The sequence below is a fragment of the Rhincodon typus genome, chromosome 10 (assembly GCF_021869965.1).
Source record: "Rhincodon typus isolate 14 chromosome 10, sRhiTyp1.1, whole genome shotgun sequence".
Classification (NCBI taxonomy): Eukaryota; Metazoa; Chordata; class Chondrichthyes; order Orectolobiformes; family Rhincodontidae; genus Rhincodon; species Rhincodon typus.
Genome location: NC_063341.1, coordinates 15,031,666 through 15,059,070, shown reverse-complemented (window position 1 = coordinate 15,059,070; position 27,405 = coordinate 15,031,666). Strand labels below are relative to the sequence as shown.

At 42.5% G+C, this 27,405-nt stretch overlaps 1 protein-coding gene across 1 annotated transcript in view; it reads right to left on the bottom strand.

Moving 5' to 3' along the window:
• The window catches only part of nos1apa (nitric oxide synthase 1 (neuronal) adaptor protein a), a 321,058-nt gene that overhangs the window by 70,505 nt on the left and 223,148 nt on the right, over positions 1 to 27,405 (bottom strand). The window contains exons 6-7 of the mRNA XM_048602049.1: positions 26,582 to 26,723; positions 23,278 to 23,435 (exon numbers count right to left, since the gene is read on the bottom strand). Of these exons, the coding sequence (XP_048458006.1) occupies positions 23,278 to 23,435; positions 26,582 to 26,723 (300 nt within the window). The remainder of the gene's footprint in view (positions 1 to 23,277; positions 23,436 to 26,581; positions 26,724 to 27,405) is intronic.

The window sequence follows — 27,405 nt, the reverse complement described above, 5'->3', positions numbered from 1 at the left end:
GGTTTGAGACTTCAAATCTCAGCCAAATACGGAGCACACAATCTAGGCTGGTGTTTCAGTGAGAGTGCCACACTATGGAGGCTCTGTAATACTGGGCGTGATATTAAATTGATGCTTCATTTCAGCCCAAGTCAGTGCATAGACAAAGATCTTGATGCACTGTTTTATATAAGGACAGGAACAGCTGTCCCTGGTATAATGGCCAATATTTGTTGGTTGACCAACATCACCAAAAGAAACTAATTGCTTGCTCATTACCATATTAGTGTTTGTGGAATCTTGCTATGTGTACATTGCTGCATATCCGGCATTACAATAATGAGAACACTTCACATTGTACTTTATTACAGTGAGGTATTTTGGAATGTCTGAATGTCTTGAAAGATGCTTTATCAACCTTCATTCCCTGTAGTGGACTCCCTCCTCTGCTGATTAGTGGAAACTCCTACTCAGTAGGATACTTTCCAGCCTTCTCAAACGTCCACTGACAGTAATCACCTCAAATTGCATTATGTCCATTCTAGCTATTTTGGCAACTCTTTTGAACCACGATTGAATAGTCAGTGAATGAAGAAATAATTTAAGCTGAAATACTTTTACAGGATTAAATACAACTAGTAGATAGGAACCTTATTCAAAAATTCTTGGCAACAATTAACTCAGGGTTGAGCAGATTAGCTCATGATTATCTCTTTAGCTAATGCCTCAGCGTCAGCCAAATAGACCCATGTCACAACTAAGCACCTCAAGAATCATTAAAAAGATGCCAAGACATAAAAACTGTCACTGATTAAATTTAATCGGAGAGTTTTACCAGAGCCTAAATTAATAGATGCCAAATCATCTCTGGATTCTAAACAAGGATTCTGCTGAAGCTCCATCCCGATCACAAATCAAGAAATGGGATGAAAATATTGTCAACCTTTGTCTTAACCAAATAAAATGCCAAGTGAAACGAAATGAAACGTGCAGTGTTTGGCAACAGTTTTGTTTCAAAATCAGCTTGAATGTGAAACTCAAGAGTCAGACAGCCAAACTGCAAATATGATACAAGAGAAAATTCTCTGACTATTTTAATTTTCTTTTGTTTTGAGGGGAGATAAGGTGTTGGAACCACACCACCTTCACAAACAGTGCTGGGTGTGAGGGCAGTTTGTGGGAAAGGCCTGCCTCAAGGATCTAGGACTTCATTCTAGCTGTAAAAAGGAAAACAATAAAGCAGGAAAATCAGCCATCTCCCTCAATCCTTACACCCTCTTAGCTCCCATATCCTCCCCAGGCCAACACATCCCACCTCAAACCCTCCATGCTAACTTGTACCTCTTTACCCACCTCCAAGACCCTTTATAATCTCCCATGCCAATTTCATGCCCACTCAGGCCAACCCATCCACCTTCATACCAGTTCACCCAGTATCCCCCAGAATCCCCCACGATCAACATCTTTGGGATTACTGTTGACTAAAAACTCAGCTGGACTCATCACATAAACCAAGTGCCCTCAAAAGCAGGTCAGAGGCCAGGAATGCTCTGGCGAGTAACTCACCTCCTAACTCCCGAAAACGGCTCTGTCATCTAAAAGTCACAAGTCTGGTGTGCGATGGAATACTTCCCACTTGCCTGGTTGGATACAGCTCCAACAACACTCAAGAAGCCTGACACCATCCAGGACAAAGCAGCCTGTTTGACTGGCACTATATCCACAAGCATCCACTCCCTCCTCCACCAATGCTCAGTAGCAGCTATCTACAATCTACAAGATGCTATACAAATTAGTATATTATCTACAAGATGCACTGCAGAAAGTCACCAATGATCCTTGGAGACCACATGACGACTTCTATCTAGAAGGACAAGGGCAGCAGATATATGGGAACACCACCACCTGCAAGCTCCACTCCAAGCCACCCTGACTTGGAAGTATATCGCCATTCCTTCACTGTCACTGGGTCAAAATCCTGGAATTCCATCCCTACTTGGAATTGTGGGTCAACCCACAGCAGGACTGCAGCGATTCAAGAAGGCAGCTCACCGCCACCTTCTCAAGGGCAACTAGCGATGGGCAAGAAATGCTGGCCTAGCCAGCAATGGCCACATCCCCGAATGAATTAAAGATCTCAGCAGCCATGTTGAGATAAAACGAAGTTCTAACTGCCCATTAGTGAATTCACTATTTGTTTAAAAAGACTCATTGATAAATTCCATTCAATATATTTAAGTTTTATCAGCTACTTAATCCGTTCTGAAAACCACCATTTGTATATACATAGTCCCACAAGTAAGACTTTACAATGATGTGGAACTGGCAAACTACAAACTTAGAAGCATAGAAAAATAAGCCATTCGGCACTTTGAGCCTGTTCCACCATTCAATACGATCATGGCTAATCACCCAACTCCATACCCTGTTCCAACTTTGTCACCATACCCTTTGATCCTTTTAGTGCTAAGAATTGTACCATGTACAATGTGGTTGACTCTGAGCTGCCCTCTGGGCACTTAGGGATGGGCAATAAATGCTGCTTAGCCAGTGATGCCCTCATCCCGTGAATGAAAAAAAACCAAAAATTGTAACCAACTCCTTCATGAAAATATTCAGTGTTTTGGCCTCAACTGCTTTCTTTGGCAGAAAGTTTCCACTGGCTCTCCCCTCACTGGGTGAAGAAATCTCTCCTCACCTTAGTCCTAAATGGTCTACTCCATATCCTTAGTCCGCAACCCCTTGTTATACGCTCCCTTCCTGCATTCACCCTATCAAGTCCTGTTAGGATTTAAGCGGCTTAGAAGAGATTCCTTCTCATTCTTCTAAACGCCAATGAATATAGTCCTAACCTATCCATAACCAGTCTTCATATGTCAGTCTTGTGATCGCAGGAATCAGTCTCATAAATCTTTGGGGTACTCCCTCCATCACCAGGACATCCTTCCTCAGATAAAGGACACCAGAACTGTACACAATACTCTAGGTGTGGTCTCACTAAGGCCCCTGTACAATTGCAGCAAGACATCCCTGCTACTGTAATGAATCCACTTGCTATGAAGGCCAACATACCATTTACCTTCTTCACTGCCTGCAGCACCTTACTTTTAGTAACTGATGCAGGATACCCAAGTCCCATTGCACTTCCTCTTTTCCCACTCTATTGCTACTCAGATAATAATCTGCCTTCCTTTATTTGCTACCAAAGTGGAGAGCCTCATGTTTATTCACATTATAATTGATCTGCCATGCATCTACCTACTCACCCAACTTGTCCAAATCACATTATTGCATCTCTACATCCTCCTCACGGTTCACCCTCCCACCTCATCTAAATCATTAATATATCTTATGAATAGCTGGGGTCCTAGCACTGGTCCTTGCAATACCCAAGTACTCACTGCCTGCCACTTGATCAAAGACCCATTTATCCCGACTCTTTGTTTCCTGTGTGCCAACCAGGTCTCTAGCTCACAAGCACCTCACTGTCATAATGCATGGTTGCAGAATTGGTCATGCAGCACTAATCCCACCATGATACGCTTTAGGGCAATGTCCACAGATAGCGAGTGAAATTGCATGTAGTCACAGTAGACTTTTTAAAATATTAACCAAGAATATTCAAATGTCTTGACAATTTTCAGTGAGTTTTTATGCACATTCATGTTTATTTTTAATTATCCCAAAAGCACTTGACCGTTCCAAAAGATGTCCTAGAACCTATCCAAGAGGACACACTACCTCAACAAATGACTCCAGCAACTTTAATGCTGTAAATATTTATGCAAAAGATTAAATTGTGTTTTGCAAATCCCACAAATGAAGATGGCATCAGGGCAAAGGCGGTCACACTTTCAAATTTGCAGCTAGCTCAGTGAAACATAAATGCAAACTACAAACTGTCCTCCTTTCTCTGCTGGACAAGTGCTAGGCTCAGGGGCAGAACCTCCAGAATTGGGTATCTGGCATGATTTTGACTAAATCAGAGATGGTTTCTGTTGGGGGTTACATGCTAGAAAGGTGGGGAATATGGAAAGGAAGCAGGCAAAGATTGTGAGATTATGAGCAATTGCCTTTTATCAAAGGCTAGTCTTTCAAAATATACTTTTCAGTTGGATGCATTTTTTCTTCCCAAATAGCAGAATTGAGCAACTTTAAAAGGAAAAGTAATGAACTACTGTCTGATCCATCCTGGATAACTCCATAACCTTCACTTACTTATCCACGCTTCAAGTTTCTAAAGATCCTCTGGATGCTCAAATCACTTTGAAAATTAGTTGTTTTTTGTCACTTAGCCTCCTTCTTGCTCTAAATTAATTTTCATTTGATATTTTTTGTTCATGCATAGCATATTGGTAATAAAATTAGGGGCTCTCATAATTAAACCACTTTTGCATTTAATAGAATAATAATTATCTTTCCATTTTCCTGGTGGAACATCAAATTAAATCTACATTGAGGAAAAACCATAATGTGCAGTACAACTTGAGAATCAGCATTATGAATCATAGGGGTCACAAAATCAATCTCTGGTAGTTTCACCAAAGTACTAAATGTTGTTGTATTCCTTATTTTCATAAGCAGGAAATTGTAAGGAGAAATATACACTATTTTTCACCTCGATTTGTAGGTCTAGCACAAATTACAAGAGCAGAAAAGAGGATTGAAAATTACAGAAATATTGACAGACCATTGATTCCAATTGAGGCTAAAAGAAAATAATTTAGATAGGTGTAAATAAAATAGGTACTGGGGAACAGCCAATGAATGAGTTTGTCAAGGTTTGCAGAGTAGAATGCTTGATGATTAATTGGTCTTCTCTTTGGCCGAGCAATATTAAGCTAAGCTTTCACACACTAATGACATAGCTCATTACCATTATTAAACTATTCTTTCTATTAACAATAGAAGTGTTGGAACCAGAGTGAAATCTATCCAATAGTTACAGGATAGTAGCAGGTGTGTGTGATGGATTCGAGCACATTTCGGGATTTATACAACATCATATTGTAAAATGTGCCTCATAGCAAAGGCTGAACAGATCTTAAATGCAGTGTCCTGTTCCTCAAATTTCTAAAAATACAAGCGATCAAATATTGAAATGTTATGCTTTCGGATGACCCCTGGGAATCACTGGCCTAAGAGTGTCCAAAGTGGAGGAAGAGCATCTGGGAAGGCGTCGAACACATCAAGACTTGCAGTTGGGGAAAAGCGAAAGCCAAGCAAAAATAACGAAAGGCGCGCACGGCCACAGCCCCACCCACCTCTTCCCGTGACCACCTTTTCCATCCCCCCCACCCACCCCGAATGCAACAGAGTGTGCGGTAGCCACATTGGTCTGTACAGTCAGCTATGGACTCAAGTTGAGAGTGGAAGAGAGTCATCCTCGTCTGCGAGGGACCACCTACGAATGAATGAAAAATGATCAGATGGTCCACTATTTATATCAACTTTCTGTGAATGGAGAAATTTTCTGAGGTCATGCATATATTTACAACATAGAAAAGAATTAGTGGATATAATTCCTTCTCCATTTAGAAGTTGAGAACATTTCTAACATGGACTTGGAAGGAGACCAGAGATCTCATTTTTGAATTCTGAAGACATGACTTTTCTCCCTCGTGTTCGAGCCAGTATTTATCCCTTAGCTATCATCATTAAAATAGACAGACAATCTACTCATCACCTCATTATGTTTGTGAGATCTTTTGCTGTGTGCAAATTATCAGTCTTTTTTTCTCATTACTAGATTGATTATACTTCAGTCTGTTTTGGCTGTAAAACACTTTGGAACATCTTGAGGCTACAGAAAGCTCAATATAGAACATAGAACATTACAGCGCAGTACAGGCCCTTCGGCCCTCGATGTTGCGCTGACCTGTGAAACCAATCTGAAGCCCATCTAACCTAAACTATTCCATTATCATCCATATGTTTATCCAATGACCATTTAAATGCCCTTAAAGTTGGCGAGTCTACTATTTTTGCAGGCAGGGCATTCCACGCCCTTACTACTCTCTGAGTAAAGAACCTACCTCTGACATCTGTCCTATATCTATCACCCCTCAATTTAAAGCTATGTCCCCTCGTGCTAGCCATCACCATCCGAGGAAAAAGGCTCCCACTGTCCACCCTATATAATCCTCTGATCATCTTGTATGTCTCTATCAAGTCACCTCTTAACCTTCTTCTCTCTAACGAAAACAGCCTCAAGACCCTCAGCCTTTCCTCATAAGACCTTCCCTCCATACCAGGCAACATCCTGGTAAATCTCCTCTGCACCCTTTCCAATGCTTCCACATCCTTCCTATAATGCGGTGACCAGAACTGTACGCAATACTCCAAGTGCGGCCGCAGCAGAGTTTTGTACAGCTGCAACATGACCTCATGGCTCCGAAACTCAATCCCTCTACCGATAAAACCTAACATACTGTACGCCTTCTTAACAACGCTATCAACCTGGGTGGCAACTTTCAGTGATCTATGCACATGGACACCGAGATCTTTCTGCTCATCTGCACTACCAAGAATCTTACCATTAGCCCAGTACTCTGTATTCCTGTTACTCCTTCCAAAGTGCATCACCTCACACTTTTCCGCATTAAACTCCATTTGCCACCTCTCAGCCCAGCTCTGCAGCTTATCTATGTCCCTCTGTAACCTGCAACATCCTTCCGCACTATCCACAACTCCACCGACTTTGGTGTCATCCGCAAATTTACTAACCCATCCTTCTACGCCCTCATCCAGGTCATTTATAAAAATGACAAACAGCAGTGGCCCCAAAACAGATCCTTGAGGTACACCACTAGTAACTGAACTGCAGGATGAACATTTCCCATCAACCACCACCCTCTGTCTTCTTACAGTTAGCCAATTTCTGATCCAAACCGCTAAATCACCCTCAATCCCATGCCTCCGTATTTTCTGCAATAGCCTACCATGGGGAACCTTAGCAAACGCTTTACTGAAATCCATATACACCACATCAACCGCTTTACCCTTATCCACCTGTTTGGTCACCTTCTCGAAGAACTCAATAAGGTTTGTGAGGCACGACCTACCCTTCACAAAACCGTGTTGACTATCCCTAATCAAATTATTCCTTTCTAGATGATTATAAATCCTATCTCTCATAATCCTTTCCAACACTTTACCCGCAACCGAAGTAAGGCTCACTGGTCTATAATTACCAGGGTTGTCTCTACTCCCCTTCTTGAACAAGGGGACAACATTTGCTAGTCTCCAGTCTTCTGGCACTATTCCTGAAGACAATGACGACATAAAGATCAAAGCCAAAGGCTCTGCAATCTCCTCTCTAGCTTCCCAGAGAATCCTAGGATAATTCCCATCCGGCCCAGGGGACTTATCTATTTTCACACTATAACCTCAAGTCTTTTACATTTAAAAAAAATGGCAACAAGTCCCATTTTTTTCCCCAAATTTGTAATCACTCTGTGATTCAAAGCCAGAACGCAAAACCAAATAATGATGTTTTAGGAGACTGTGATTGCCGAAGAGCAGAATTCAACTGAGAAAATTCAAAACCACAGGTGAAGGTGGTGAATAGAAAACACAATCAGGAGTGTAATTGGAAAATAAAGCTGGAGAGTGCTTTCAAATGCACAACAATCAAACTTTACATTACAACCATTTTAAACAAGAAAGGGATGAAATTTTGACCTGGGGATTTAAAACCCACGGAATTCCCTTTTAGTTACTAACAGTCCCCACTAACAACTATTTACCTTCCCAGTCAGATCGTTATCAACTCCTTTGTCTATCCAGCTGCTCTTCTCTCTCTTTAGACTCTATCCTATTGTTTACTTCCCTACCCCATCCCCCTCCCTTTTTTCTGCATATAAACTGACGTTTTCCCAGCTACCGTCAGTTCTGAGGAAGGGTCACCGGACCCGAAACATTAACTCGGACTTTTTCCTTCACAGACGCTACCAGACCTGCTGAGCTTTTCCAGCAACTTTTTTGCTTTTGTCTCTTTTTGCCATTTGTGTTCTCATACGTCTGAAATGAGCTATAGCTACAGAATGTCAGGTGGAACATATAACAACTGGGCAAAGAACTGAACTCTGCATTGCAACACTGTCATCAAATTCATTCCAACACAATAAGGAGAAACCTCTACCCGGTGTGGGGAGAGTTGCAGAGATATTGCGAGTGGACAGACTATGAATCACGCACAGAGTGGGGAAACAATACTTAAAACAGCGACGGGGAAAATGGCAGACAAAAGTAGGATCCATTCTTCAGGAGACTGCACAGGATTTCTTCTGTGCCAGAAAAACAATTTGAGGACACTATGACTGAGGTAGAGAACCGTACTTGGCAATTAGAGGACAATTTGGGAATCCCATGGCTTCTTAACACTGGGAAGGTGGCAGCAGCATTTATGTTTCTTGTTGTTTCCCTATTGCATTTTCAGGCCAGTGGGTCATGGGAGGGATGGGAGCAGTGAAAGACAATGGGTTGGGAGGGGATTTGCTGAAAGAGATACTGAGTATAAGTGTCAAAAGCTACAAACAACATTCATTGCCAGAGGCACTTGGAGTCTTGGTATACGGCAGGGTTTAATCTTTCAAACTGGTGGACAAGCAGAGAACTGGTGGAAAAAAAACAAACTGCATACAACACTGACAGTTCTGTAATATGTATGCTGGCAGTCAGTTGTAAATGCTATAATTCATGCTGCCCCTTCCAGCAATGAATTCCATGTACGACACACGCTGGACCTCTCAATGTTGACAGCAACAGCATGACCTGGATTGATCAAAACCAAATGGTGGAAGGGAGGGAGAGAGGGACAGTCGAGGGATGGTGGGGGAGAACGGTAATGAGGGAAGGGGAAGGCCTGGCAAGGCACTAATGGTTTTCTCTCCATCCACAGAGATTTTGCAATCAGATCTATCTATCTAGAAACAAAATACAAATAGACGGTTTTCTTCCCGAGGTGAAAGTACTGCCTTACTGCCTGGAAAGCATGAAAGAAATCTCCAGCAATTGCTTCATCTCCTTTCAAGCAGGAATCTACGTGTGAATAACTCTACAGTGTGGTTGCTCGTAAGCCTCATAATAATGGGAGGGGAGGTGGAGGCAGGAGAGAGCTCCCAATTATATATTTTGGTCACTGGGATATGGCAAGAATTTTTTTTTTCCAGCGTGCAGATATAAATTAGCACTTTTTGAAGCATTGACCTATGAGGAAATAATAAACCCCTGTAGTTCAGTATACCAGAGAATATGCAATTGTGATTCCCAGTAAGGACAGAATCTTGAGCTAGCTTTTTGACCAGTCTTGAATTTTTTTTTTAAGATGGTGTTGAAGTCTTATATGAACATAACTGTAATACCAAGTTAATTTGTTTAACAACATGGGCATTAAGGTTTCACAAACATAACTAACAATTCTAAGAAGGCACAAGAAAAAGTCGAGGAGATCACAGAATCCCTACAGTTTGGAAGCGGGCCAGTCGGCCCATTGAGACTACACCGACCCTCAGAAGAGCATGCCACCCAGACCTACTCCTTATCCTAACTCTGTAACCCCATATTTCCCATGGCTAATTCACCTAGCCCACACATCCCTGGCCACCATGGGAAATTTAGCATGGCCGATCCACATAACCAAGGGAGGAAGCTGGAGCACCCAGGGGAAACCCTCGCAGACACAGGGAGACAAAATCCACACAGACAGTTGCCAGAGGGTGGAATCAAGCCCGGGTCCCTGGCACTGTGAGGCAGCAGTGCTAACCACTGAGCCACCGTGCCAGCGTGGGAATAACTCCAAAGGTCAAATTTCCATTGCATGTTCAGGCACTAATTCTTTCATATGATAAGTATCCTTTCAAAATCATGATGGAAATGTTGCCTTGGAGTTAATTGCAAGGCACCGGATAATGTTTACAGGGGGTTTGTTTTCAGCTTGAGGCAACAGTGGGCAGAAGCCTTTTCTCCTCACTAGCTTTTCTACTGACATTGCTACTGCTCACAGTCAGACAACTCAGTCGAAATCTCTAGACCTACAACCAGAATACAAACAAGGAGGTCACCTGTCCAGTTTGGAACAGAGTGGTCCATTACTGAGCAAGGTTTTCCGGCCTTTTTTTTGAGAGGGAAATTGAGAACCAGGACCTCAAATATTTCTTTTGAATGACAAATGAGAAAACACTGCCAGGATAATGAGCACTAGAGGGCTGGTACTGACTACAGCTGGCAGCTATGCCCTCAAACCCTGTCCCTTCCCCACCTCTTTTCTTAATTCTGAACAAAAAAAAACTGTTACCGACAAGAAGAAAGAAGCCTTTCAAAATAAATTCCCATTCTGATCCTTAATTAGGGCATTTTATTTCCCAAAGCTCACATAAGAATGAGAGCACCACTCTTTATCTCAGAGTGTCCAAGAGTGCTTCACACCTATTGAATTGTCTATGAGAGCACCCCAACCAGTACATCATATATTCCTGATTCCAGCAAGTTTACTTACCATATAAATGCATACAGGTACACTGCAGTAAAGGTCAGGGGGGTGGGGGTGAATGCAGAGCACAATGGAAACAAGAATCAATAAATTAAGAAAAAGACTGGCAATTACATAGTGTATTTTCTTTCATCCTGTGGTTAGATGCCACAGTATGAGTTGGAGCTCAAGATGGATTGATTGAGGAGAAGACAATGTCAAGAACTGTCTTCAGGCTGAGACTTTAAAGTAAAACTATTATACATTAACACAAAATACTGCTTTACATATTATAACCATATATATACTGGGCTCAGATCATGTAGTTACAGCAGAAAAGGGCTAATTTATCTTCTTCCTGAGTTCATGTTCACGTACTGTGTTTCTTCTAGCTAGTCTCACTCAAGCGTCTTCCAGAGTATTCAGTTTAGTGTTGTAACTCCACCCACACTGTAGTATTTATACTCAATGATGTGCAGCACTGGAATATCACTGCAACATTTTTCATGACCCCTGGATGTCTCGTAGCATTTTACAAACAATGAAATACTTACTGGATGTAGATATTAGTGCAATGCAGGAAACGCTAGTTTGAACACAGGAAGACCCACACACAACAACGTGATAATGACCAGATGACGTGTTTCTCTGATGTTGAAGGATATTACTGATCAGGACATCCTGTCCTTTTTTGCCAAAATAGTGCCATGGGATATTTTACATGAACAGATGATGACTTTGTTTAAAATTTCTTCTCAACAAACTGCATCGCCAACAGTACAGCACTCCCACAGTGCTGCATGGGAGATTTAATCTAGATGTCACACTATTCTGGAATGCAACCACAACTGTCTGTGTTAGAGGCAAGAGAGTACAGACTGAGCTGCAACCAACTTTTACAATTGATACTGCTGCAAAGAGAGACAAATGGTTACACAACTACTGTTACAACAGCACTGGAATAATGCCAGCAAAATAGTTCAGCAATTGTCCCAACACTTTATGATGAGCATTTTAAATCTACTTGTTATGAGCAATGGCGATAATTAAACAAGAAGGGATGAAAACATGATTCAGTGATGTGCAAATATAACTGCTTCGAGATTGCTCGGACATATAACTCATATCGCTAGAAATTCATCAAGATTAAGATCCCATCTGTTCCATATGTGGGTCAATCATATCCACTAAATCAAAAGGAAATAGCAGGTTGGTAGAAGTCTGGCATCACTGACTCTTGATGCTGTCACATTTCCCAATCAGTCTTTTATATTTAATTGGAAACGAGTAAACCACTATGCCTCATGAGATGGGGGACAATAATGATTGGAGATAGCTATCTTGCCCCCTTGCTTCCATCAACAGTAAAGCAAACCACAAAATTCAAGCCATGGTCCACCCTGTTGCATTTTCCTATCCTTGCCTTGATCCAGGACCCTGTCAAATTTTGTTTTTGGCAAACACTGGCGTAGATCCATTCTTTAGTGCAGTGAATGAATGGCTGTAAAAAAAAAACGAATGAACTACTCTGCTTGGAACTCCATTGCTGCAGGAGGCTCTTGGGTTGACAATGGAAACACTTTTGGGATCCTCAAGGAACACCCCATCAATGCATGGGAGCCTGTGATTAGCCAAAGATGGAGTAGGCTCATTCAGGAAGGTACCAAATTCATTCTGAGATGTTGTCAGGAATGCCTATAGGTCAAATCAGGGCATTGCATGGAACACACAAACTTTCAAATGAATGATCTTAAAACACTTCAAGCAACACCTGCCCCACATGTGGCTGATACTGCAGATTACACATTGTACTTATCAACTGTCATAGCACCCAGAGTAAAAGCTCGTTCTCGATTCCAAGAAACAGCCTTAGAAGAGGAGAAATTAATTGCTACTGGAGGTCACACAAGTCTCCAATCAATTTATGCATGACTGAAACCTTTGCAAGAATTTTCTGAGACCAAGCCTGGAAGATGTCTCCCATTAAAATGACAAATCACAGCTTGACAAGTCATATCTATGTACACTTTACTGTTGTGATTTTACTGCTTGGAAATTCTTCCTCCCTTTAGAAACCAGACAACTCCAGAATTCAATTGCTAAATGTATCTGCTAAACATGGCTAAAATGTAAGAAGCAGCAGTAATTATATGGGCCATATGCAGGTTCCAGTTAGAAGGGTCATTTTGCATTCCACAATCTAGAAACTTATTGCAGACAAAAGGTCAATCTCTGATTTTTATTCTATGTGCATATTTATGCATTAAGTTGAAAGTTCTGCTGTCTTATAGCCCCATTCAGGAAGACATTTTGTTTTTAAAGAGATGAAAAACAGGAAGGAAAGGTTCGATACAATATACTTTCGTATCCCAAAAAAAGTTCTGTTCTACATAATTAAACAATATATCTAAAATGCATCCTACTACTAACCAGCTGACAACTGAAAGATGAAGTGTTAAAGTACTGGAGCAACCCATCTGTCAGCATCTGAACAGAAGCTGATGGACCCGCTATGTATTTGTAGACTGTGACTTTCACCACAACAAATTGAGTTAAAATATAGTAATCCTTTTCAAATAGCTTGATTTACATCTTGATAGTGCCATATACGGCCACAGGGCACTCCAAAAAGTGATTTACAGTCAACAGAATAGTCTGGGAAATGCAGCAATCAATTTATATGCTGCGAGATCCAGAAACAACAGTGAAGTAAATGGAAACAAAAGCAGAAATTGCTGGAAAAGCTCAGCAGGTCTGACAGCATCTGTGGAGAAATCTTCACAGATGATGCCAGGCCTGCTGAGCTTTCCCAGCAATTTCTGTTTCTGATATCTAGCAGCTGCAGTTCTTTCAGTTTTTATTTATCCCTTTTATGACTGTTGGTTGAGGGATTTATGCTGAACACAGCACCTACTAATGCAGTGGCATTTTACAGATTCACCTGGGAAGACAGGTGTTTAACGTCTGACTGGAGCAATGGTATCTCCAACGGAGCAGCATTCGCTCAGCATTATACAGGAATGCCTAGAATAAGTGCTCAAGTCAGTGAGTGAAACTCAAATCCACAATCCTCTGCTGAGAGGCAAGGGTATCAAGCCCAAACCAAGTGCAGGGTGCAGTCAGCTATTGAAAACAGAAACAGGGCAAGCTTGGTCACAGTGCCTCTGCAACCGATAGAATTTCAAAGAAAACCTTTGCTCCTGATATGGAAGTGTTTTCATTCAACCAAAGACACTTAATTAATAGAAGAACCCTTGCTTGATGTCTCAAATGATTGACTCTCTGTTCAAAAACCACTTTACCTTCTATGCATTGCTAGTCTTTTCTCCCCCCCCAGTTGTTTCTTGGCGCCATCTTAGGTACAGGGCAACTAGGTACAAATACTTGAAGTGTTGTCACAGAATTGTCGAAAAGAAAATAGACGAGCATCGGAATACAGAGTTTAAAAGTTCAGAATGAGAATTAAAAAAGAGTCTTTAAAGTATTCACGTTCTAGTCCTTTTCTACCGGGTCCGCGCTTGCTGGGCTACAGTACACAAGGCCTCCTCGCTGTCCCAGATTCAGACACGTCCCCCCGGTCAGCCCTCGCTCCGCTCCCCGCTCTGGTCAGCTGTAATTGTGTTGTAATGGTGCAAGGGCTGCTCATCTGTTCTATCGTCCCTTGTACACAGAGATGCTCACTGACGATTTCACATCATCCATCATCTTGCGTTATCTTTTAGCGAGGTATTGCAGCTTTTGTTTGTGGATAGTTGAGGTATAGGTCATCGTAACTCAGGAATTACACATTCAAGTAAATGTTCATTCTTCATTCCTGCACTTGCTATGAGGACGATAGTGGGAAGCAACGCAGCTGTCACCAGCAATTTTCCACACATTACTTTTAATGAGGACCTTGTACTGCAATATTTAAATCAACTGTCTCATTCATTTGTATATATTTCAAGTTGTTGAGTGTTCCAGATTTTGGTGTTGTGACTAAATTCACCAGCAGCACGAAGAACAGTCCACGCCAAATGTACAGGACCCCAAAATCGACTCAGGACAAGGCAGTGAGTAAGGAACAGGAAATAAAGTAGAAATGAGACACAAGGACCTTCACAAAAAATGGAAAGAAATTAAGTGAATCTTGCTCTTATTTCACAAAATGTAATACTAAGGAAGGTCATAGTCCATCAGATGTGCAGTGAATACACAATCCAGTACTTCATCATGGAATTCTGAACCATTTTCCAACACGGAGACTGCTTCTCCAACATCTGTTCGTGGATGAAACTGCAATTTCCTGCAGTTAAACACTGCAGGTGCTTTGGGCCTCAGCTGTAATCTCAGCCACTGCCTCCTTCCCTGCTGATTTTTCACTCTGTTACTATCCTGATTGATTCCCAACCGACTATAGGACTCCTGATTCTCTCCCGCCTCCTGCCACCCCCCTCCCAAAGCCACAGAAGCTGCTTTGCCCCCCCTTTGTAACATCACACATTTGCTACAGTAGCCTTTCATTGTAAACACCAGACTTGACTATGACAATATTCTCTGGCCAGCCTCCAACTCTCTGCAACCTACACTGTTGCAAACTCAACTGTCAGCTCCAAAATCCCTGAACCTCAGCGCTTCATTTTGCTTCTTGAAAGTATCATCTTAGAAATTACATCCTGACCAAGCTCTTACTTTGCCTACTAGAGCTACACAGCACAAAACAGACCCTTCAGTCAAACTCGCCCATGCTGACCGGGTGTCCTAAACCGACCTAGTCCCATTTGCCAGCATTTGGCCCACATGCCTCTAAACATTTCCTATCAATGTATCTGTTGAAATGTCCTTTAAATATTTTAATTGTACCAGCTCCCACCACTTGCTCTGGCAGTTCATTCCATACACACCATCCTCTGTGTGAAAAGGTTGCCTCTCACGTCCCTTTTACATCTTTCCCCTCTCACCTTAAACTTATACCCTCTCGTTTTGGCCGCCCCCACCCTGGGGAAAAGATCGTAGCTAATCACCCTATCTATACCCTTCATGACTTTATAAACCTCAATAAAGCTCACCTCCCAGCCTCCAAAGCTGCAGGGGAAGGAAATCCCAGCCTCTCCTTATAATTCAAACCCTCCAGTTCCTGCAACAACCTCGTAACTTATTTCTGCACCCTTTCGAGTTTCACAATGTCTTTCCTATAGCAGGGAGACCAGAATTGAACAGTATTCTAACAGCAGCCTCACTAATGCCCTGTACAGCCGCAATAGGACATCCCAACTCCTGTACTCAATGCTCTGACAAATGAAGGCAAGCAATCTGGTCAGAGCAACCCACTGTCGATGTCACAGTCTGTGGGCGTAAGTTCTTATTTGGCTTGCAGTCACTTTTTCTTTGTTTGATTGTGCTCCTACAAAATTCCTGGGGACATTTTCTGTTGGAAACGTACTATACAAATGCAACTTGCATCAGGTCTTTTGTAGGAGGGAGGCAGTGGCGTCGAGAGTGAGTTGACTAGTAATCCAGAGACATAAGCATTGCTCCAGAGTCACGGGTTCAACACCCACCACAGCAACTAGCTGAATTTAAACTCAACTCATCAAGGAAGCGGTTTCTGTGGTGTGGCAACATGGTTCAAGATATCCTGTTTGTGTTTCAATTTCTAAATTCCCATCTACCCGGAATAACATTTGATTCCCTTGCCTCACAAGAATCTATCTACCTGCACCTTAACATCATGCAATGGCCTCAACACCAAAAGTCACAATCCTTGGAAGGAAAAATCTCCCCTTTATCTCTGCCCTAAATGTGTGACCACTAAAGATACGCTAACTTTAAAACAACGTCGCCTAGCTCTGGTCTCACCACAAGAGAAAACATCCTTTTTACGTATATTTCATCGAGGGCATTCAGCATCGTAAACATTTCAATCAAATCAACCCATCACGCTTCAAAACTCTGGTGTAAATAAACCCAGTGCAAAGTGGAATGATTGTGGAATTAGGTCTAAGGTGGTTTGATACGCAAGAGCAGACACACACACACGCACACACACGTTATTAAATAGATTGATTTGCTAATGCACTTCACTGAAAGCAACAGACAACCCAAAAGAAATTGCAGCAACTTTGCGAACTCAGAAAATTAGGACTCAGTATAACATTGATCGGAATTTCTGGACCAGAGTGAGAACCCATACTTCAGATTCTGATCAAGGCTCCTTACCTTTTGATGACTTCTGCGCTCGAGATCCCTGAACAGACAGATTGGGGAGGTGTCTTTATTGGAAGCTTCTAGATGATGAAACTCTGCCCACTGGAATTTTCAATTCCATGGGCCATTCCCTCAGAGTCAGTTGCACCAAGGGTTCCGCATCGTCCCAAGGCACATCTCCAGTCTACAGCACAGAACTCTGTCTGGCCGTAGAATATCTGGGTGATTCTGTTTAAGAAGTGACTGATTGAACCACGTATGGTCAAAGAACAGTCTCAGGTTCAATGTCTTTTGTAAGTGAATTGATCTGAGTCTACACAATAGCGGCAATTGCTATTAGACACGAACAAATATCCCTTCACTGCCCATTCCTTTTGCCCTGGGGTAAAGTAGAGCTGCCTCACATTTTCACTGGCCTCCAATTACTCCTGAAGGTTTCATCAGGTGGAAACTGTTGACGATGCCATTTCGAATTACATTTCCCCATTTTAGAGCTCTGTTTGCCTGTACCTCAAGACCTCTTGTATGAACCTTGTCATTTAGCATATACTTCTTCCCCTGCAGTTTTTTTTTTCAAAAATGTACAATTCCTAACTTCCCTGCAACTTTCGTGTTTTCCCACTCCATTTGCTATCTAAACTTTACTGTCAGCTGCAAGATTCTTGCCTCTTGGTTATGATGTATCCTACTCTCATGTCACTCACTGACTTTTTGGCTTATACGTAGATCATTTACACAAGTTGAGAACCAAAGGGGACCAAACTTTGATCCACTCTCAGACCATTAGTGGTACCCTGCACAACGAAATAGCCATGAATACAAGCAATTACATTCCCTTTATGAAATGTCCATTTTGATGACAGAAATGTATTGCATCTGTGACAGAAATCAAACATCCCTGAAAACGCATGTGCCCAGCACGTGGCTAACTCTCCTTGCCTGAGATTTCCAAAGGGAATTCAAAACACAACTCGCTCTTACAAAGTCCACACGAGCAGTTTGCAATTCATCAATGCTTCACGCAATGCTCCCATCTCTCGTCATAGGGTTGAATTTTTCAGGATGGATCGCAATCCTGACATCCAGATGAATTCTGGGTCAGACACCCAAGCAAGGCTGTGGCGGAGTGTCAGATACAAATCTTCACAGAGACAGCCAGTTAAGAAGTTTTCTCCAGGAATCCCAACCTTTCAGAGACCATTAGGTAGACCCAGAGTCAGGGGAATCTATTTAGCACAGGGCACAGGTAGGCTGGCAGTGTGGGCAATGCCTGACCACCAGTATAAGCTGGTGGGGGCACTGTCAGGGGCAGAGAAGCATCTGGGCAAACGTTAACAGAGACGTCAGTCTCCATCGAGTAGCTGCAAAGACATCCTTGCTGCTTAGGGATAGTTCGCCCTCATAAAAGGAGTGCCAGGTACGCACAAACCCTCAAACGAGTCACAGCTCAGACCCTGTGCTGCGAAGCTGCCCCTTGATCCACTTTTACTTTCCCAAACACAGTACCATGTACCATTGGAACATTTCTTGCATCCTGGGCAATTGAGGCAAGGTGACTCATTGTTATCTTTATTTGGATTTTTACCTCTGGGAAAGATGCTCAGGGGAATGAATACATCAGGGAGTTTACCTACGTGGGTCTTTTGAAATTTCCTTGTGCCCCCATAGCCTGGGAAAATTCAGCCCATAAACTGAGACATTCCTCAAGACTTCTTAGATAGAAACACAGGTGGGAAACAGGGCCACAACTACATTCTCCAGCTGCTGTTAGCGAGGGTCGCTATCAAAATGTACCTACAAGCAAGATAAAATTAAAACAACTTGAGGTACACAATGTCCTGCCTGACCCCTTTCCCTCTTTGTTCATGGGGGACAGCATTTGCCAAACTTCAGTGTTTTCTATTTCCAAGGTTTTTTGGAAAAAGACTTAAACATACAAACCTAGAAGATAGGGGCAGGAGGAGGCCATTCAGCCGTTCAAGACTGCTCTGCCATTCTTCACGATCATGGTTGATCGTCCAACTCAGTAGCCTAATCCTGCTTTCTCCCCATAACCTTTGATCCCATTCATCCCAAGTGCTATATCTAGTTGCCTCTTGAATACATTCCATGTTTTGGCATCAACTACTTCCTGTGGTAATGGATTCCACAGGCTCTCCGCTCTTTGGATGAAGAAATGTTTCCTGATCTGTGCTAAATGGTCTACCCCGAATCCTCGTACTGTGACCCCTGGTTCTGGACACACCCACCATTGGGAACATCCTCCCTGCATGTACCCTGTCCAGTCCTGTTAGAATTTTATAAGTCTCTATGAGATCCCCCCTCATTCGTCCGAACTCTAGCAAAAACAATCCCAACCTAGTCAGTCAATCTCTCCTCATACATCAGTCCCATCATCCCCGGAATCAGCCTGGTAAACCTTCGCTGCACTCCCTCGAGAGCAAGAGCACCCTTCCTCAGAAAAGGGAACCAAACCTGTACGCAATATTCCAGGTGTGGTCTCACCAAGGCCCTGTACAATTGCAGCAACTCATCCCTGCTCCGGTACTCAAAACCTCTCTCAATGAAGGCCAACATACCATTTGACTTCTTTACTGCCAGCTGCACCTGCATACTTACCTTCAGCGACTGGTGCACAAGGACACCCAGGTCCCGCTGCACACTCCCCCCTCTCCCAATTTACAGCCATTCAGGTAGTAACCTGCCTTTTTGTTTTTGATTCTGAAGTGAATAACCTCACATTTATCCAAATTATACTGCATCTGCCGTTTGGGCACTCACCCAACCTGTCAAGATCATGCTGAAGGATCTCTGCATCCTTATCACTGTTCACCCTCCCACCCAACTTGGTATCATTTGCAAACTTGGAGATGTTACATTTTGGTCCCTCATCCAAATCATTAATATATATATTGAATAGCTGGGGTCCCTGCACTGATCCCTGTGGCACCCAACTAGTTACTGCCTGCCAATATGAAAAGGACCCATTAATTCCTACTCTTTGTTGCCTCTCTGCCAACCAGTTTCCTATCCATCTCAATGCAATTCATCCAATGCCATGTGCTTTTATCTTGCACATTAATCTCTTATGTGGGACTTTGTCAAACGCTTTCTAAAAGTCCTAATATACTACATCGACTTGCTCCCCCTTGTCAACTCTACTAGTTACATCTTCACAGAATTCCAACAAACTTGTCAAGCATGATTTCCCCTTCATAAATCCACGCTGACTCTGTCCGATCCTGCCACTGCTTTCTAAATGCTTTGCTATGAAATCCTTGACTATGGATTCGAGAATTTTCCCCACTACCAATGTTAGACTCACCGGTCTATAATTGCCTGTTCTCTCTCTACCTCGCTTTTTGAACATTGGAGTGATATTAGCCACTCTCCAATCTGCAGGGACTGTTCCAGGGTCTATAGAATCCTGGAAAATGGCCACCAAAGCATCCACTATTCCTAGAGCTACTTCCTTAAGTACTCTGGGATGTAGATTAACAGGTCCTGGGGATTTATTGGCCTTCAATTCCAACAAGTTTCCCTGCACCGTTTCTCCACTAATATTGATTTCCCTCAGTGCTTTCCTCACTAAATCTTGCATCCTCCAACAATTCTGGTGCCTGATTTGTGTCTTCTTTTGTGAGGACAGAATCAAAGTACATATTCAGTTCCTCAGCTATTTCTTTGTCCCCTTTGTCTTTACCAATCTCTTTCTTTGCATGTACCTTTCGAAACTCTTAGCATCAGTCTTTACGTTCCCTGCAAGCTTACTTTCACACTCTATTTTCCCCTTCTTGATCAATCCCTTGGTCCTTCTTTGCTCCTCGCAATTCTCAGACATATTGTTTTTCCTGGCCAATCTGTATGCTTCTTCCTTGGATTGGATACTATCTCTTATTTCTTTTGTCAGCCATGGATTGGCCTTCTTATCCATTTTGCTTTTGCGACAGACAGGAGTAAACAGTTGCTGCAGTCTGCCCATGTGTTCCTTGAAAGTTTGCCGTTGCCTTCTATAGACTTCTATATACATAGGCCACTGCAAACAACAGCATGAATTTATCTAGTAGCTTTAATGTTGGAAAACATCCCAAGGCACTTCAGAGGAGCAGAGCCAGACAAAAATCTGATGTAGGTTATATTGAGTTCTCGACAATAAACTAAGTTCTGTTAACATCAGGAAAGCACCACTGCTGGAGGCAACATTTCTTAGTGCTGTGTAAATCACCAACTACTGACATGTATCTTCAATAATATCCCAGCAGGGCAGGGTGGTCTCATGATTCACGGAAGCTCCAAGGGGATTACTTAGCGGACGGACTGTGGGATAATGCCAGCCTCAGAAGCTTGCGGATGTTATAAATGGCGTTCTACTGTCAGCTGTATTTTATCTAGTCTGTTGGAGGTGATGAACATCGGACGAAATGCAGTGGCAGAGAGCAAATACTTAGACTGATTGTTGTATGCAAATAAATAAAAACACCCTCGGCATTACTTATAACTGTCAATTATCCCAAAGAGGTTTTACCCTTCTGAACTGTAATTGAATTCTGTTTGTATGCCCACTTGTTCATTAAAAGAGTTTGAGTGCGCTGCATCCACTTTGCTCGTGGTTAAGGACCAAATAGAACAGTGAGAGGGAACCTATGGAACATTATGTGCTGTTCTGAAAAGCCTCCTTTCCTGCTACTTCACTATTTGCAATTATTGCGAGAGAGACTTCTGAAGCACAAGACATCAACGTGGTTAAATTCTAGCATCTGAACACTTAGGGTTCGCACTCTGCTCTTTTAATAAGGGGCATTAACCAGATTAAAACAAACCAAAGTAATGCCCCAGTAAAATAAGGGAGACAGCAATTTTCAGTCAATTGAATCAGTTGAGCTGCATAGGTTCATTAATTCCCGTGACACTGTCACTGGACTGTTAATCCAGAGACTCGGGTGATGTGTTGGGGACTCGGGTTCAAATCTCATCACAGCAGATGGTGGAACTTGAATTCAACAAAAATCTTGAATTATGAATCTAATGATGACCATGAATCCATTGTCAATTGTTGGAAAAACCCATCTGGCTCACCATGTCCTTTAGGGAAGGAAACTGCCATCCTTACCTGGTCTGGACCAAATGTGACTGTAGACCCAGAGCAATGTGGTTGATCCTTAACTGTCGCTGGGCAACTAGGGATGGGCAATAAATGGGGAAAGTTACTTGCCCAGCCAGCGACACTCTTGTCCCATAAATGAATAAAACAAATACTTCACACAAGTTTTCAGTCCATTGTCTTTAAGTGTCCAAATTATCACTAGGCTAAGCCGACAGGTCTTTGTGTGTAGAGATAACAAGGTGTAGAGCTGGATGAACACAGCAGGCCAAGCAGCATCAGAGGAGCAGGAAGGCTGACGTTTCAGGATCTTCTTCACATTAGTTAGCTGGAGGTCTGAAACCCATTGTCACATTTAGGAGGATCAGACTTACCAGTGAGTTGTGTAAATACATTCCAGCAGTGGTGGAGAGGGGGGAGGGGATGAGTATCGATTTTTGGGGCTAACTGGTTGACTTTCAAAACAGCCAGCACAGGCACACTGAGCCAAATGACATTCTGTTGTTATGCTCAATTATTGTAGATGGAACAAATGGAGCTAAATAATAGGAACATGATTCAAGCCTCTTTACAAAAAAAAAGAGAATTTTCACATCCTGCAGAGTTTGGATGTTCCATTCAAATTTTCTCCCGAAAAAGAGATTGTGACTGAAGGGTAAAATGAATCATTAAATCTGTTGTAAACAAGATGTAGACCATTTCTGATGAAGGGTGTAGGCCCGAAACGTCAGCCTTCCTGCTCCTCTGATACTGCTTGGCCTGCTGTGTTCATCCAGCCCTACACCTTGTTATCTCAGATTCTCCAGCATCGGCATTTCCTACTATCTCTGATTAAATCTGTTGAATTGTTACAGTGTTACCGATCTACACCAGCTACTATTCATTTTACTGGCCCTTCCCGCGAGGACAGTTCATTCATCCCAGCACAGGCCCAGGTGTCCGAATCTACATTTTCTAACTGATATTAAGAGAAAATTCTCAAGTCTCAGCTGTCTATTCTACTACAGCAGCATCACAGGTTCTTGTCCACATCCACGTACATTTTCATATTCCAGGGGAGCCAATAGAATTGGAAAGTCTTGGAAATGACCCTTTTCCTATTTTGAGGGATGGAGGACATAACAGCACAAGATAAGCACAGAGTTTATGAAAATCCTGCCTGCCTACATGTTTGTTGTGGCGTTTGTCTTGGTATCTAGGAGCTCCAGTCTCACAATACACTTCACACTCCCCAGGCCCTGCATAGTGAGTGGATAAACACAGCACAGAAGTATTTACCAAATGTTTTTACGTTGTAACTAAGCATCATCCATTCTGTAAATTTTGCAACTAATGGGATTATGCATGCTTGTCGTTTTTGCAGATGTGAAGCAGAATGATTTTGCTTCAAAATAGCAGCAAAATGCATTATAAGAGGATTAGCACCAGGAATGAATGCTCTCGAGGGGGGAATATGGTTTCCATGGATCCAAGCATGAAGAGAGTTACCCTTCAAGGAGGCAAAACAACTGGCTGGCTGAAAGGACAGCTTGAAAATTACCTTTTTGACTTTGTGAAGATCCTGCTCCTTGCGTACTGCATCCAAGTCAGTCACACCTCGGCTAAAATCGGCCTCAGAGCCATCATGCAGGGGCGGTTCGATGGCATCTATATCAGTCTCCTCTGAAGCCTCTTTCTCTGCCTCAGTGAGCCGTTGGGCTGGTACAGACCACAAAGCAACACAAAGGATTAGTCATTCTGAGACATCCAGAAACCAACACACACCAACAGCATGAATGGAGAATAAAAAGACAAACGAGTACATTTGGAGAATGGTGATTATCTGATGAAAATAAAATGTAAAAAGGATGGAAAACTGGACCTCCTTGTGGTCTGGGTGCCCACCAAAAGCTCATTTTAGGGACTAATGCTCCACCTTCGAAGGGAAAAACATTTTGACCCAATGTTAGGTCAAGCAATGGATACTCAGCATTCAGGACTGACACCTAAAGAAATGTATGTACAGATGTACAAGAGGTGTATCTAGAAATAGGAATCTATAGCTTTTTTTTATTGAAAAAAAAACAAAAAGAGCCACTACCTAGACCCAATGCTGTCGACAGGACCTGCAGCCGAAAGATTTCCCAAGTGAGCGCCTCATCTTTTACTGCAGTACAGATTTTATTCCCCTCAATTCACACACATGGAGCTGCTATTCCCTGGTTACCTGTAAACAGGCAGCAGAAGAAAGACTGAAGCGAAGAAAAATGGCAACCTGCCTCTGAAGGTTGGCCCCTGCATCATTCCAGATGGCTTTGATTGATGCAGCTAACATTGCTGTCGGAATCATTAGGATTGAACAGGGCTGACTGAAAATAGAGAGTCAAATGATCTCCACACACTAATCAACACTACTGCCTCAAAGTGCCCACAAATCTGACAGTACAGGGTATATGTGCGGAGCCTATTCTATTTCAAGTGCTATTTAGAGAGTATGTGGAAGCTGAAAACTGCCTGGTGTCCCTATTCCTTTCGTTCATTGAGCCGTGCGGGTAAATTAGCACGAGATTCCCACTGCTGTCTGTGAACATTTGAATTTCTCCACTGATGAACTAAACTGCTCTGTCAATTCACTCTGCTACCCTTGCCCCTGTCTTCCAGCCCTCCCCTTGATCAACGCCACCCTGATGCTGATTCCCTGCCCTCATAACCAGTGTGAATTGAGCTGGCCGCAAAACTCTTTAATGATAATAGTAACTGGCACGAGAACCCATTGGGCATAACCCTTGAGAGGGACCAACTTGTTCAATTTGCATAATTATAAAACACACTGGGGGCCATTTTAAGATAGACAGCGTTGTAGGATAACAACTTTATTCAGATTAATGATGTTTTGTATGAACTGTAATAGTCCAATTTTTAAGCAACTGAACCAGAATATTTACACTGGCTGGTGTCCAGCAGTCAGTAAACAGCCAGGTATTAGTCTGCCCTGTTCAGATGAACAAACAGATTAGTGCCTGCAAAAGGAGGAATTAATCAACTATGTAAATGTACACTATGTAAATGGGCATTTAAACAGGAAATGCCCTTTTGACATTAGCGCCTGAAGGGCTGCATGTAACACTATCTTCTGGTTTCTACAGGTCCTGTGCTTCCCAATTTGAATTTTGCATTAAAAGATGAAAGCACAATCCAGCAAGGTGTATGTAGATGGAGACTGATATAACACAAATATATTTTCTATTCCTGTGAACACAAAGCTTCTTGTCACTTATCGTGTATAGCCAGATGTTTTCTTTCACAGAGAAGAAACAAATAATGTCAGTATAGTGCCTCCTCTACCTGTCTCTTATCAAATCCCAAGATTTATACACTGCCCCCTATTCAGTTGGTCTGAGGTTAGACCGAAAACTGACTAACACCAAGCCAGTCTGGCACAACTGGGATGATACAGCAGCTAGCCATCTGAATTTCAGCACTTTGTCTCTAGGCAAGTTTCAATTTGAACTGATTAATATGGCTGCCAGCACTAAATTGCTGAGGGGTAGCAATTGCTATAATGGACGGGCTCTCCACTAACTTTTTAACCAGGCTGTCAGGGACTGAGGTGTATTGTAAAATCCAGCCCCAAGGCTATTGTAAGGGTTGCCCTATCAGAATAAAATGCATCTGATTGGGAATAAATGCTCGCACCTCATTAATTCTGCAAGCTTAAAGGTCACACTTTTAACGCAAACTGCATGACAAGAAACATGAACTGACATTCAATAGCTCGTTTTTAAACTTAAGAAATCATTTAGGAGTCCTAGTGGGAGTCAAAAAATGTGAATGCTACAATTTTAAACAAATTACATAACTCTCAAATGATCTAAACCTCGACGCATGATGAACAACCCAACAGACCAAAAATAAGCCCAGGCAGAGCTTGGTTTTAGACAAAAATTCAGTTTTGAGACACCAGTGTGAATGACAACCTGCCGGTCTTAGAAACAGACAAAGAGACAATTTTTTGTCATTAGTTGATGTGCTGCAAGAACTAATGAGGTAGATATGCCAACACCACACAACACTCATGTTTCTATTACACTGTTGGCAATGTGCACCCAACAATGCCCAGTCGAACACCACAGGAATTCCTACATCGAACGTATCTTGTTGCGAGTGATGTAGGAAATTCAGGACAGTCAGCTGTTCTGGGAATATTTTGTGAATCAAATTCAGGCAGCGGTGGCAATGCAAGTAGAAAAGCCACTAAACTTAGGCCGGAGGAGCCAGTTAGAGTGGGCAGGTCACTTGTTACATCAGAGTCCATGGGGGTGGTGGGAAGAGAAAGAGAGAGAGAGATAGAGGGAGGGAGAGGGAGAGACGGGTAGGTGGTGGCGAGAAAGACATTCATTGAATTTTACACCCCTCCCACAAAATTCCAGAGTTCCGGGAAGTTTGTAGTCTTTGCAAAGGAAGGATGTGAAGTCAGAGACTCTGCTTAAGGTCAAATAGGAGAGGGGCTAAGACAGTGAGTAGAAGGTGGCTGGAACCTGCAGTAAGGATATGAAGCTTGTGACTGGAGGTGAAGACATAGGCTAGAGTTCTGCTATCGAGGGGCTTGTAAATCATTGGGATCTTTAGAGTTATTCAAAGAAAAAAGAGACGAAACACCATCAGATCAGCAAGTGGACTGGTTAAGTCTGAATATCAAGTTTTTCCACTTAAGATGAACATATAATTACTGGATTTCATCCTTCCGTTCCTTTGAATTCAGTTGTGGGTTACCACGCTTACCTATAGCTGTTACTCTGGCTGTGAGATTAAAACAATAGTTTCCCCTCGAAAGGAACATGTCAAAGATAATTAAAATGTCATACCTGGGGCACTGCTGTTGTCAGCACTTTCTTCACTTCCTTGGTCATCCTCTCCATCTGCAGGTTGCTCAGTGTGCAGCAGACTCAACTTGTGGCACACCTCAAAGGCTTGGCCTACAGTTCGCACTATCCTCATTGCTTGGCTCTGGGACAGAGAGGAGGAAGGAAATTATTATCTTGGTGTAACTCAATGACATAAAAGCTGGTGTTTCTAGAATGATTACAGCGAGAATCTTTTCGCAACAAAACATACAGTGAAGCCTCTTTCAGAATGAAACCAATGATTGACAATGTTAACCATTGATTGCTATGAATAAGAGTAAATCCCTTCTATCCCTTAAACAAGGACACAACACTCTCTGATGTTTGTAGCTCTCTTTAATTATAAAGTATTTCTTTATGAATGCTTCTTTCAGGTGTCTCCAAAAGACTGACTTGTAAAGAAGACATACTAACACTGACAGCTTCCGTTTTCCCCAGGAATTTTAACGAAACAGGTAAGGAATCCACGCATGCAGGATTTGCACTCTAAAAAGGCAGTACGTTCTGAATGAGCCACTCCACACTGAATCCCTTCACCGGATTGCTGCAAATCTTGTGGGTGATTATTCTGTGCGTCCACTTATTTATCAACGAAGCTTTATGGACACCGAACAGAAGAAAGATCCACCTTAGCAACGAAATACTACTCTCACAAACATTTCAGCAGAAATGAACTGGTTATACTGAAGGAGAGATAGTAGGAACTGCAGATGCTGGAGAATCCGAGACAACAAGGTGCAGGGCTGGATGAACACAGCAGGCCAAGCAGCATCATAGGAGCAGAG